The 14,740-nt window shown below is 39.0% G+C and overlaps 1 protein-coding gene across 1 annotated transcript in view; it reads left to right on the top strand.

Moving 5' to 3' along the window:
• Positions 1-14,740, top strand: part of LOC127628812 (von Willebrand factor A domain-containing protein 5B1-like) — a 52,840-nt gene that overhangs the window by 21,717 nt on the left and 16,383 nt on the right. Inside the window, exons 11-17 of the mRNA XM_052105721.1 lie at positions 651-836; positions 920-1,121; positions 1,205-1,404; positions 5,621-5,804; positions 7,847-8,131; positions 13,451-13,588; positions 13,692-13,820. Of these exons, the coding sequence (XP_051961681.1) occupies positions 651-836; positions 920-1,121; positions 1,205-1,404; positions 5,621-5,804; positions 7,847-8,131; positions 13,451-13,588; positions 13,692-13,820 (1,324 nt within the window). The remainder of the gene's footprint in view (positions 1-650; positions 837-919; positions 1,122-1,204; positions 1,405-5,620; positions 5,805-7,846; positions 8,132-13,450; positions 13,589-13,691; positions 13,821-14,740) is intronic.

The raw sequence follows: 14,740 nt of genomic DNA on the forward strand, positions 1-14,740 counted from the left end.
TTTAATTTCCTCTGACATGTTTCTTCTTCACCATAACAGCCCCGTATGAAAAAAATAAGACATATTTTGAATGTCACCAAGAAGCAATTACAGCAAAGACGAAAATTGCGGCGTGCCCAATTGTATTAGCAGTAAACAATTAATTTTGTCCCTTAAAACATTAATTCAAAATAATGGACAAAGCTTGACAGCACATTAAATTTTTGTTTCTTTTCTAACTGTTGTTTCCTTTCTCTCTTTTTCTACTACTAGTACATACAGTATATTTTATTTATTTGACACATTTAACAATATATTGTGATAACCAACAGTTAGAGACCACAAGCAAAAATGTATCTGTTTCACGTTTTTCTGATTCAATATTTGCTTTACTTTACAAATTATACTCTCGGCATAACAATTTGAATGCAATATTCATTGAATGAATTGAAAAAGTGACCTGAGTTTCTTAATATCTACATTTTGCCATAATGTTTCTTTGGTTTAATCTTTCAAAATCCTTAAAATTTCAGGTTTAAACTAGATTTTAAATGCCAGATTTTCAAATTGGTTGCAGACTTTTGGACACTTCTTTGGACAACTGTGTTCCCTTGATTAACTGCATTAAGTAATGTTTGACCTGGTGATTATTTCTGTCTTTGATCTGACAGATGATTAAGTCCCTGAAGAAGTCCATGACATCAGTATTGACTGACATCTCCATTGAGTGGCTGTATCCAGAGACAAAGGAGATCTTGCTCTCTCCAGTGGGGACGACTTGTCTGTTCCCTGGTGACCATCTGATTGGATACAGTGTGATCTGTGATACCTCCAGATATCACTCCAATCCCAAATCAGTGAGTATAGAAAAAAATAAAAGATTTATAGAGTGGAACAAAAAGCTATCAACTTCCTTATTGTATCCTCTTTGATGTAACAGGATAAACGAAGACGATACAGTATGATGCGTTCCAACGAGTTGGCCAGTTCTGTATTCTACCACTCTCAAGAGGAGGATGCTGTGAAGGTTTCCTCTGCCAGTCAGGGGCTTCACAGGGACAATCAGTTCACCTCGCTGTTTGATGGTTGCCAGGAGACCATGTCTGAGAGCTGTCCTATCACCATGGAGCAAGATACTATGGGTATAGTACAGCTCTAAGAGACTAAATTGATTCAATTTCAAACATAGCTACTATCATTTTAACGATGGTGTCTTTTTGTGCAGGAAACGAGACAAGCACCTCCCCGAGAAGACGTGCTTATAGCACCAATCAAATAGTTGATTATAACGGTACCAAGAAGATCTACACCCCCAGTGACCCAAGCTCTGTGGTGGGGAAAAACCCACTTAGAAGAGCAAAAATACAGGAGCTGATTGGTCAGACACGTCCTGATCATGGAGCACAGTGGAAAATAGACTACCAGGTTGGTGAATCCTAAACCATAAAGATTTGTAAACATATGGGAAAAGTGAGTTCTAGTTTGCATTCTTTGCAATGCAATGCACGGTTTTTTTATTACAAACTAAAAACTCGAGCTGGCACAGACTCTAGAAGTTTGTAAAATTGCTGCTAAAAATATTATTTAAAATAATATTATTACATTTTAAATATTTATGTATTATTTAATTTAATAGTATTCGAATTTTTTAAAATCTAAAACTTATAGCAGATTGTAGCCTATGCAATAAACATTGTAACATGGAAATAATAAGAAAACATTTTCTAATCTAAAGCATCTGCTGCAGTAAAAAAAGAGCCGTAAAAAGCTCCATGGATTCATCTGGTTATTCAGAGGTGTTATTTGAACTCATTTTTGAGCTCTGCGATGAGATCTGAATCTCCACATTGTGGCAAGAAATTCAATCTTATGTATAGGTCTGTCTTTAAAGGTTTATAAGTTATCATTAATAAACTATTACCCTATGGACATTTTTAGTGGTTTTCTTCCAGAAGCAGAGATCTACCAATCAAGCAATGCTTTTGTTAACTTGGAAAACGAAACGTGCTGCAAATTGCATCAGAAGCTACTGCCCACTCCCAACATTGCAAATGATGTAAATGGGTCGGCTTCTCTAAATTCTCAAACTACTTATATATTACTTTTTCTTATACAAACTACTTTTTCTTTGCAATTCTTCCCATAAGGCTGCAACCCTGAGGCTTCTCTTTACTGTTGTACATGAAACTGGTGTTGAGCGGGTAGAATTCAATTAAGCTGTCAGCGGAGGACATGTGAGGCGTCTATTTCTCAAACTATAGACTCTGATGTACTTATCCTCTTGTTTAGTTGTACATCTGGCCTTCCACATCTCTTTCTGTCCTTGTTAGAGACAGTTGTCCTTTGTCTTAGAAGACTGTAGTGTAAATCTTTGTATGAAATCTTCAGTTTTTGGCCATTTAAAGCATTGTATAGCTTTCATTCCTCAAAACAATGACTGACTTTCTTTTTTAATTTTTGACCTAATATTGACCTTAAGACATGCCAGTCTATAGCATACTGTGGCAACTCAAAAACAAAAACAAAGACAAAGTTAAGCGTCATTTAACAAACCAAATAGCTTTCATCTGTGTTTGATATAAAGGCAAGTGATTTTCTAGTACCAAATTAGCAATTTAGCATGATTACTCAAGGATAAGGGGCTGGAGTGATGCTGCTGGAAATGGGGTCTCTCTAGATTTGATCAAAAATAACTTTTTTCAAATAGTGATGGTGCTGTTTTTTACATCAGTAATGTCCTGACTATACATTGTGATCAGTTGAATGCCACTTTGGTGATTTATAGTACCAATATCCTTCCGAAACAGCAAAATCTGTACATTATTCCAAACTTTTGGCTGCCAGTGTATACATATATATATATATACACTCACCTAAAGGATTATTAGGAACACCATACTAATACTGTGTTTGACCCCTTTCAGCCTTCAGAACTGCCTTAATTCTACGTGGCATTGATTCAACAAGGTGCTGAAAGCATTCTTTAGAAATGTTGGCCCATATTGATAGGATAGCATCTTGCAGTTGATGGAGATTTGTGGGATGCACATCCAGGGCACGAAGCTCCTGTTCCACCACATCCCAAAGATGCTCTATTGGGTTGAGATCTGGTGACTGTGGGGGCCATTTTAGTACAGTGAACTCATTGTCATGTTCAAGAAACCAATTTGAAATGATTTGAGCTTTGTGACATGGTGCATTATCCTGCTGGAAGTAGCCATCAGAGGATGGGTACATGGTGGCCATAAAGGGATGGACATGGTCAGAAACAATGCTCAGGTAGGCCGTGGCATTTAAACGATGCCCAATTGGCACTAAGGGGCCTAAAGTGTGCCAAGAAAACATCCCCCACACCACTACACCACCACCACCAGCCTGCACAGTGGTAACAAGGCATGATGGATCCATGTTCTCATTCTGTTTACGCCAAATTCTGACTCTACCATCTGAATGTCTCAACAGAAATCGAGACTCATCAGACCAGGCAACATTTTTCCAGTCTTCAACTGTCCAATTTTGGTGAGCTCTTGCAAATTGTAGCCTCTTGTTCCTATTTATAGTGGAGATGAGTGGTACCCGGTGGGGTCTTCTGCTGTTGTAGCCCATCCGCCTCAAGGTTGTGCGTGTTGTGGCTTCACAAATGCTTTGCTGCATACCTCGGTTGTAACGAGTGGTTATTTCAGGCAAAGTTGCTCTTCTATCAGCTTGAATCAGTCGGCCCATTCTCCTCTGACCTCTAGCATCAACAAGGCATTTTCGGCCACAGGACTGCCGCATACTGGATGTTTTTCCCTTTTCACACCATTCTTTGTAAACCCTAGAAATGGCTGTGCTTGTATCTGCCTCCCAGTAACTGAGCAGATTGTGAAATACTCAGACCGGCCCGTCTGGCACTAACAAACATGCCACGCTCAAAATTGCTTAAATCACCTTTCTTTCCCATTCTGACATTCAGTTTGGAGTTCAGGAGATTGTCTTGACCAGGACCACACCCCTAAATGCATTGAAGCAACTGCCATGTGATTGGTTGATTAGATAATTGCATTAATGAGAAATTGAACAGGTGTTCCTAATAATCCTTTAGGTGAGTTTATATATGAATGCCTGAAACTTCAAATAAATTGTTCTTATACTTAGAATCAAGTCTTAACTGAACTTAATGGTATGAGTAGCTTGTAAATGTACAGTTACAAAGCAGTTTCCCCAAACAATGTTGAACAGCACCTTATATGCCTAGCATCCACTTATTTGCTTTTCAGCAAATCAGTTAGGACTACTGGATAAAGTTTGTCGCCTAATTAATATTCATGATTTATAATTAGATTTATAGACGTTTCAGATCAGTCTTTTACATTTAGCAGACACTTTTATCCAAAGCGACTTAAAAAAGTGAACTTTGTCATACAAAAGTCTTCAGTATCTTCAGTATTGCACAGCCATGTTCGCAAAGTGACTAGAGTAGTTTAAATGCTAGTGCAGAATAATGGGACAGACAAGGAATTATTATTTATTAATTGTTACATAAGTGCATTAAGTGTGGATTGGTTAAGTGTTCGCTCTTAAGTCCCCACTCACAGTTGCACTCTATTCAATGTTGCTCTTCTGGGGAAATTTAAAGATGCACATACGCTTTCTTAATAAACTACATTATATTTCTCTCAGTCTGTTTGTGTAATTGCATTCCTGAACAAACCCACTGAGACAATAATGGCATGTCTAGTACTTTCTACTCCAATTTCTCGACAAGAGGCATATCGAACATCCAGCCAATTGCATCCATCGCAAATGGTACATTTAGATCTGACAACCGTGACAAAACTCTTGATGGCCACGATAAAATGTCACACTCTGTGAAAAGAGAGAAGATATCAATAGTCTGGAAAATAATCAGAATTACAGGCAATTGGTCATGGAAATGATATAAAAAAGAGAGAGAAATATTAAAGATTAGCTACAGCATGAAAAGTGTCCTTGGTTTCCCCTCAATACCTATAATAATGACTTTAATGGTCGTTATTAGCTCCTCAGCAGGCATACATTTTTCATGGGCCAAAATGCCATTAAACCCAAAAGGAATAAGAGCTGCTGTGCTTATGGCATCTCAAAGAATCATTGTGCTCATAAACTCTTTCTACATGAGGTGAAATAAATTTGATTTCCTTTCGCTACATGCTGCCTACATGTTGGAAATTACAGTTGCAATCTGCATGCTTAACGCAGGCACAGAAGCAGTCAAACTTGTTAGCGTTTGCCATTACTGTTGCATAGTGGTGTTCTGATCTGATTGGCTATGGTGCAATAGACCTGTATCCAGTGTACAGTACTTAAAGGAATAGTTCACCCAAAAATGTACATAATGTCATTATTTATTTACTCAGCCTCATGTGATTGCAAACCCATATGACTTTCTTTTACCTAACAAAAAAAAAGTTATTTTAAAGGATATTATTTTTGCTGATTTATAGTAAATAGAATAGCAGTTTATAGTGACTCACATCAAGAAGTGTCATAACAGTAGTCCATGGGAGTAGTCCATTCCAAGGCATATGACTTTTAAGCAAGGTTGCTAAGATGGTTGCAGAGTGAACTGATTTGCCTCAAAAGGACTTTTGACCAAATATCTGTTGGCCATTTTTTTCAGCCACAGGTGGCCAGCCTGTGTGCAACCTCCACAAGAGCTTGTCCCACTGCTGTTCACAAACCTTCAATGCAGCAGCAACAAGAGGCCCTTAGCCCCTCTATGCATGGGGTGACCCAGGGACACTTAGAAGATGGCTCCTGGTCTTCAACAGACAGTCCTTCTCTAGGCAGCACTGGTGATGCAGGTTGGTTCCTCTGTGTCTGAACTAGGCATAGTGCTTTAAAGCAACAAGCAAGAAAATCTGTTCCATGTATTATGGGTTTCACCACAAAAAATTATTTCCTTTTTCATTATTTTGTCTTGTATGCCAGTAAAAATAGCTAACCACCCTTGAAACAAGATGCATTTACTTGAGAAGCAAAATTACATAAGATCAGGGCTGGACTGGTAATCTTTCATACTGGGCATTTTCCCAGTGGGCCGATGCACTTTGGGGCCGATCAGGGGCGGACTGGCCATCGGGAGAGTGGGTCAGCCACGAAATGTGCAGAATGGGCTGCGATAAGCTAAAATGATCCGCCATGTTATGCAGAACGGCCAACAAAACGGTGCCGCGATATGCAGAAAAGGACAGCAAACACCAGCAGATGATATCAAAGAGCTATCGATCACTTTTAATACTGAGAAGAAAACATATTTCAATGAGGTGAGACACGGGTAAGCAATATGAAAGTCAATAGTCCCAGATATGCTGATAGAGAATGTACAACAAATACTGTATATCGTGGTCTGGAACGGCGCATGGGACAAACAGAGCAGGGTATGCATTGCATACAGCCCATTTAACTACCCTATTCTTAAGAATGGGCTGTGTTCATTTATATTGATGTTGATGACAGGAAATTATATATATAATAGGACAAAGACAGTGCAATAACCTTGGAAGAACCTCAGAATAAAATTGCACTTGAGACAGCCCATTCCTACGCGGTTTCGCCGATCCACTTTGGATCAAAGTGCTTGCACATAAGTATTTTTGTCTTGTTTCCAATAAAAACATCTAAACATTCTTAAAACAAGATCAATTTACTTGAGGATCAATGAAAAATTTGTGGGCCAATGCTCCCCTTTGACCCATCCATTTCCGTAACCAAGGCAGCTGAAAAAATGGGCGTACACTATAGCAATCTATTAAATATTAAATATCTTTGACATAGATTGGCTGAGACTATGTCACATTGTTTGGAATTTTTGCATTTAGTGTGGACAAACAAATTGCCTGTTGCTGGAAACTAGTTCCACTGCACCTGGTTAAAAACAAAAGAAGTAGGTAACTCAGCACGTAAAGATGCTGACGACTACCCTGGAGTTCACAAGTTCGAATCCCAGGGTGTGCTGAGTGACTCCAGCCAGGTCTCCTAAGCAACCAAATTGGCCCGGTTGTTAGGGAGTGTAGAGTCACATGGGGTAACCTCCTCGTGGACACTATAATGTGGTTCGCTCTTGGTGGGGCACGTGGTGAGTTGTGCATGGATGCCACGGGGGATGGCGTGAAGCCTCCACATGTGCTATGTCTCCGCGGTAATGAGCTCAACAAGCCATGTGATAAGTTGCGCAGGTTGACAGTCTCAGACGCAGAGGCAACTGAGATTTGTCCTCCGCCACCCGGATTGAGGCGAGTCACTACGCCACTACGAGGACTCAGTGTGCCCTGGGAATTGGGTATTCCAATTGGGGAGAAAAAGGGAGAAAATCACACACACACACACAAAAAAAAAAAGAGTAGATTTTCTGGTTTATAATTATATAAAGGCACTCTGCTTGGGCTCAGAATTAAGCTGGATTTAACACTATAATTGAAATAACCATAATCAGCTGCACATTGTGGGTGTTGTAGGTGTTGCACTTAACAGCAAATCATATGGTGTGGACCGACAAGCCACATGGCTGACAAACTATTTATGAATCAGAATTAATCAGAATTGTACTTGTAAAACTTGAATATGGTCTTAACTGGTTTTACATGGGCATTGCTGGTCTGTGACTGGCACAAGCTGCTTTAGCTGGTTATTGTTGCTGGTAGACCTGCTTAGCCATGTGACCAACCAAAGCCAGTATGACAGTTCTCAAACCATATCATATACTTATAATACTTTTTAAGTTTACAAGGCCATTTCAGCTGGTTACCATCTGAACTAGCTTAGCTGGACTAGGATTGCCATTTCAGTAGGGAACACATCTACCACTCTGAGCATTGTGCTTTATCTCCTGCGTGTTTTGGAACAGACGGCTACATGCATCAGCTTTGCGAAGTTGAAACGCCCCAAGATCTTCATACACCAGAATTTAAGTCCAGTCGGGGAAAGGGAGATTGCAAAGCAATTGTATCAGGACTGCTCTGTGGAAAACCCATGAAATGGGAGGTGACCTTCGACATTCAGCCTTACCTCCAAGACCGAGAACGGGAAGTTCATGAAGACCTGTGGAATGAAACGTTCCATCACCTGGCAGGGCATTCAATTATTCAAGACTTTGAAGACATGGCCATCAAGGAGTGTGAGATTGAGCATGGTGAGGAACTTCAAATTTTATTTAATATATAGCTATTATCCATTATAAAAGTGACTTACAATATACTTTCAGTATACTTGCTTGTTACTACGACAGCTCGCCTTTAGAAATATGTAGTTTAATTGTAGGTATTCACCAATGTATCAGCCACTGATATTTATCTGCCAATTATTGACCAACTTAAAAATATCTGCATATCGTTTTAAGCATTAAAACAGCATTCTATTGTGCAAAAAATAGAAGCACAAAAATGTGTTTTAAATGAATTAGCATGTTGTCATATTACATTTTGTTATATTTTTATTTTGTATTTATCTTTTATTGTGGCTCTCTTCAAATTTTGGAACTTTCTTGGGTGCATATATTTTGTCTAGGTTTCCTCTGCTAATATAGCATAAATGAGTTCCATAATAATAAGTGACTGATGCAGCTTTGTAAAGTGCAGGTGTGCAATGTTTTTGAGTCATACTGGGTTTGGTGTTTGACTAGACCAGGTGAGCATTGGGAGGCAGCAGGGTAATTGCGTAATCTGACTGCCTCAGGGAAGAAACTGTTGCGGAGTCTGCTCCTGTACCTTCTGCCAGATGGCAGGAGGGTGAAGAGTCCATGAGAGGGGTGAGAGGGGTCGTCCGCAATACCGGTGGCATTGCGGAAGCAGCGGTTGTTGTATGTGGTGTCAATGGTGGGTAGAGAGACTCCTTTTTCAGCTTTTCTCACAATCCTTACAAGGTGGATGGTAGCAGATATGGCATCCTCTGTTGAGTGGTTGGGACGGTAGGTGTACTGAAATGGGTCCAGTGTGGTGGGAAAACATGTCTTTATGTGTTTCATGACTAGCCACTCGAAGCACTTCATGGTGATAGGTGTGAGTGCAATGGGCCGGTAGTCATTCAGGCAGGACACAGATGATTTATTTGGCACAGGAATGATGGTGGTCATCTTGAGGCACACAGGGACAACTGTTGAAATGTTTAAGATGTCTGTGAGGACATCTGCAAGCTGATCAGCATGTTCCATGAGCACCCGGCCAGGTATATTGTCTGGACCTGCAGCTTTCCGTGGGTTAACTCTGGACAGAGTCTTCCTGAAGTCTTAGTTGGTGGCAGTTGGGGTGGTCTTCCCTGACCACAGACCACCGCCGTGAGGCTTACCAGCTATCATGTCAGCGTGATGTTTGGTTAGCCCAGCTGCTGAATGGCTTTGTCCGTAATGCTGTCGTTGAGCCAGGTTTCCATAAAAATGAGAACACAGCAGTCCCTGACTTCACACTGGGTTAGTTGTAGTTTAAGTAAGTCAATTTTATTGTCGAGGGAGTGAACATTGGAGAGGAGAATGGATGGTAGAACCAGGCAGCTAGAGTTAGCCTTTAGCCTAGTACGGACACCGGCTCATTTACCGCACTTCTGCTGCATCGCACACCGTTTCCGTCACCCTTTATCCTGGCCAGCGGCATCAGGCAATACCACGGTCCCAGCGCATGGGTCGTGTAGCTCTTCCTGTGGTCCATAGTTTATTTCTCCTGAGTTTTGTTTTCCAATATTCAGCAAAAGTTGGTGATGATAGACATGTTCAACAGTGCTTCCGATGAACATCTCTGGTAAAATGTTTCCCAATTGGTGTAGACTACACGTAACATGCACCATATTTGTGGACCCGAAGTGGCCGCTGCATGCTACCACACCGCCATTCATTCATCCAACTGCAGGTCTTGATTATAAAGAAGACCAAAACACACAAGGGACTCTTATTTTGAAAGGATGCTACATTACAATGCTCTACTCTATATACAAGTATTTACCAAATTATCCTTTTAATAGGTTACACATGCACCAGATGAAGGATTTTGTATGTTTAACCAGATGAGGCTAAATGAGCAATGAGGTTTATTCTTATTCACAAGATATAAAGTTGGAGATATGGGCACATTTCCATAAAGCCACATTTTTTTCTTTGCATCTCCATGCTGTAATTTAGAACACTTGATTTACCTTAAATAACAAAATATGTATTGAAGTGTGGATAAAAATATGGATGAATATTGTCAATGATGCTTATTTCGATTTTTATTTCACCTCTAGGAACCACTGTTATACTGTAGAACCAAACTGTTCTAACCTTAGAATACTTCAACACCAGCCACAGAGGAAAACAGGGTAAAAAAAAAATCAACTATTTACATAGATTTTTACAGATAACCGATAGTTCCAAAAGGCTACTGCAACAGGTTCAATGTAATAAGGAATCGGGAGACGGTGTTTCCAACTCAGGAATGTCACTGTTTATTCAACACAAAACAAAAATATGTTCACATTGAGTGCAACGGTGTAGCTTCCATGACAGCAGGTAGCACAAACAGCTTTGGGTGTCTGTCTCACTCTCTCTCTCTACACTCTGAGGCCTGGCCCCTTATTATTTCCCCATCTCTCACTGCAAACACAGAAACAAGCAATTACCAGCAATTCATACCGCTTACTCTCTTCCCAGATGGATGGACGCTCGACCACGCCCTCACCTTCACAGCTACTTTCAGCCCTGATTAATCTTTAAAACCCATACATCAGTCTACCTGTAGTCAGGGGTGTAAAGTAATGAATTACAAATACTTATATTACTCTAAGTAGTTCCCCCAGGAATTGTAGTTCTTTTTAAAGTAGTTTATAAATTGTATATTTTACTTTTAATTGAGTTCATTTTAAGCGCTGTAACTGTACTTTTCCCACCATCTGTGTTTGCTACTTCCCTGTCCTGATTTTATTTTATCTATCAACATGATTGGCAAGAGAGTCATGCGACTCCAATCAAATCAAATCACACACTTGAACGGCAGCTGTAGATCTGGCACCAACTTTGGAGAATGCCTCAAGCACAGTTTACAGCTGAACATATCATGCCGCACCTGAAAGTGCTTTTCATAGCGAAAAAGGCCAATTGCTTGACTGTGCTATGTGAGTTTAACTTGCTCAAGCCAGATATCAGCATTAATCCTGCCACTGATTTAAAGTAACATATCAAGGTAAATTTCATATTTCTGTTTACTAGATTCTGTGTGTCTAAAATGTAGCGTGTAATTGAATGATCTATCACTGAGATTATTGGGTTGATGTGAGAGATTAAGGCAATGTTTTCAATAGGGCTGGGCGAAAAAACAATCTTTATGTTTATCTGAAAAATACAAAAAGATTGATCAATATTGATGATAACCTTTTGAGTCATTTTTCATATTTAGCCAATGTTATACAGCTAGACCGGGGGTGTTCATTACATCGATCGTGATAGCAAGACAACCACTGGTTGGTTGACCTAGAAAAAATATAAAAGATTGACTTTTTATTTCCTGACGTCTGCATGCTGTTTGATTGACAGGCGGCTGCCAGCTAATGTTTGAGCGCTATTGTGGCTATTGGACTTGAAGTGTACATGTAACCGAATAGAGCACTGTAGCAAGGTCGTAAAATAAACAACAATATCAAGGAAACGAGAAAACCACTCACTACTTTTGGCTGTATAACTTGAGTAGCTTTAAAATTATTAAAGTAATAGAATAAAACAGTGACTTTTTTTATAATATTGTTAGTTGTTGTTTTTTTTTTAAATACCGACCCCTGAAGAGAAGTGTGTTGAGAGAATGAAGAGAGTGTTCATTTGTATAATAAATTACCAGGAAAGTAGAGATGAAGAAATATTTTTGGCCTTTATCAAGTTTTTTCTAATGCCTGATAGAAAAGTATCAACCTTTGTAGAGCAATACTTCAGGCAGAACATTCCACCAGTCACAAACTTCAGAAAATTGTGCATAATGCATGAGAATGAGAACACAAATATTTCTGGGCTTAAAAGATACAAGATACAACTAAATCAATGTTGAACATTGTATCTCAAATGTAGGACAATGTGGCCCCCCATGTGCTACTTATTGAAATAGTTCACTCAAAAATGAAAATTCTCTTATCATTTACTCATCCCAGATGTGTATGACTTTCTTTTTAGAAGAATATTTAAGCTCTGTAGGTCTATACAAAACAAGTGAATGGATGCCAAAATTGTGATGCTCCACAAAGCACATAAATGCAGCATAAAAGTAATCCATATGACTCCAGTGGTTAAATCAACGTCTTCAGTGATATGATAGGTGTGGGTGAGAAACAGATCAATATTTAAGTACATTTTTGCTAGAAATTCTTCACCCTGCCCAGTAGATGGTGATATGCATGAAGAATGTGAATCACCAAAAACAAAAGCAAGAAGAATGACTGAGCAGGGAGGAGAATTTATAGTAACATGTGACTTTGATCTGTTTCTCACACAACCTATCATATCTCTTCTGAACACATGATTAAACCACTGGAGTCACATGGATTAGGCTACTTTTATGTTGACTAATGTGATTTTTGGAGCTTCCAAATTTTGGCTCCGATTCACTTTCATTGTATGGACCAAAAGAGCTGAGCTATTCTTCTAAAAATCTTAATTTGTTTTCTGCTGAAGAAAGTCATACACATCCGGGATGGCATAAGGGTGACTAAATAATGAGAGAATTTTCATTTTTGTGTGAATTATTCCTTTGAAGCCCGATGTGGCCCCTCTATTGTGCGGGACATAATGCACCAAGTGACGATGCTTTTTTAGTGGGTTTTCATAATTATTAGAATTCTTTTTTGCATTCCTTGCTTTGTTTTGAACATGTTTTATGCGCAACAGTAACTCTCTCTGTCGGCATTAAGGAAAATGTAGACCCTACACATAAGCTGATTTGAATGTAATTGTTAATATACATTATAATATTGTAAATAACTTTCATCTTTTCATTTCTGTAGTCATGTCACCCTTTTATAATGAAAAAAAAAAAAAATCTGATTCATGTAGTGTTTACAGCATCATAGATATTTGATGTATTTTAAAAGTTGTCAGTCACAAACACTTATAAAATACCGATATTTTTTATTCTTTCTGGCAAACAAGGGAATGTAAATTACAGTACATGTGCTACATTTTTAAATTGCAGCATAGAGTTTTATTGCAAATCAGTCCTCAATACACACTACTCATGAATACTTTTAAATGAGCTACTCTTTTACTCTTACTTGAGTAGATTTTAGGACAGGTACTTTTACTCTACTCATACTAAATACTCTACTCATACTACATTTTTTAAGATGTAACAGTACTTTTAGTTGAGTATTATTTTTCAGTACTCTTTCCACCCCTGCCTGTAGTAGAAAATGTTCATAAATTGATCCAAATTATTAATAAGCAAGTTAGTCTGAATAAAACTGTTGGGATCCCTGTGCTTAAATGTCTTGAATGTGTACTTGCTCTCAGGTTCTGGTAGACGATACCAGCTCTATGCCATCCACACCAGCAAAGCCTGCAACATCTTGAGCAAATACACAGCACTTGTACCTATTAATCTGGACAGCAATGAATTTTTACCCACCTGTGTTGAGTACAGCCACCATGGTAAGTCATTTTCATAATTCTTGGAGAGTGCCGAGGGATGTACAATTTGCTTAGGCACAGAATTAAATTATGGTAATGACTGTGTATATTTGTTTTTATCCAGGGGAGAATCAGAAGAGAAGTTCACACTTCAGTTCTCGCTCTGGCAGCAAGAAGAATCACGGTTACTCTGTGGGCCTAGGTCGCTCGCAGTCAGGCAGTTTGCCTGCGCAAGTTGATGTAGCAGTACCCTGTAAGAAAGTACTATTAGGATCATTTACATTTGTGAATTTATGGGAAGTAACTTGGATAAGGTGTATTAGGCCAATGATCTTCATATAAAATTACAGAGACTAAGTTGGTCTGAATCCAAGTTTGATTTAACCTCATCCGTTGCCCCAACAATTCTGGTTTCACATAGAGCTTTTAGTCACCTGCAGTACATTTGCATTATCAACATAAATACAACTGTGACAATCAATAGCAGCTTTTTACCACTGCAACTAGGTAACAACATAGGAAAGAAAGTATTGTTGGCTTTACTTTTATAGGGGTCAATTGTTGTTTCTTCTTAATGTTCTTCTACTTCTGCCAGGGAATCTATGGCAGCTTCTAGAACCGTATGGCAGAAAATTGTCAAATTTTGCACGCTCATAGAAGAGAGCCTCAACTTCTGTCATACCAAATATGGCGTCTTGATAACAAACCCTCTAGTACCACTACCAGTTCAAACATTCATGTACATTTTAGCCGATAACTTTGGGTCATGTTGTGATCATGCTAGGTTTTGATTTCTTTCCTAGTAGACTTTCTGGTCTTTAGAACTTGGATCAGATTATCTTGTAGTGATGCAGAAAAGTCTAAACAAGTACTTAAAATACTTTTGATATACCAAGGTAATTTTGTGCAATGCGTCAAAAATTTTTATGTCAAGGACACCGCACAGATAGTGGGACAGCATCTTGGTAATGCTTTGGTGTATTTTGGTAATTGTCTTTTATACCATGTCCTGACGGTACCTGAGCAGTTTGGGGACAGTGCCACCTACTGGCTACTTTGGAACAATTTGGCTTAACATGCTCCATATGCTCTTGTGGGGTTGTTGAATACTATGATTACCAATTTTTCAAGATCATTCATTTGAGTTTTGGGCATTCAGAACAGAGTAACATA

This window comes from Xyrauchen texanus, chromosome 35 (assembly GCF_025860055.1).
Source record: "Xyrauchen texanus isolate HMW12.3.18 chromosome 35, RBS_HiC_50CHRs, whole genome shotgun sequence".
In the NCBI taxonomy this organism is placed as follows: Eukaryota; Metazoa; Chordata; class Actinopteri; order Cypriniformes; family Catostomidae; genus Xyrauchen; species Xyrauchen texanus.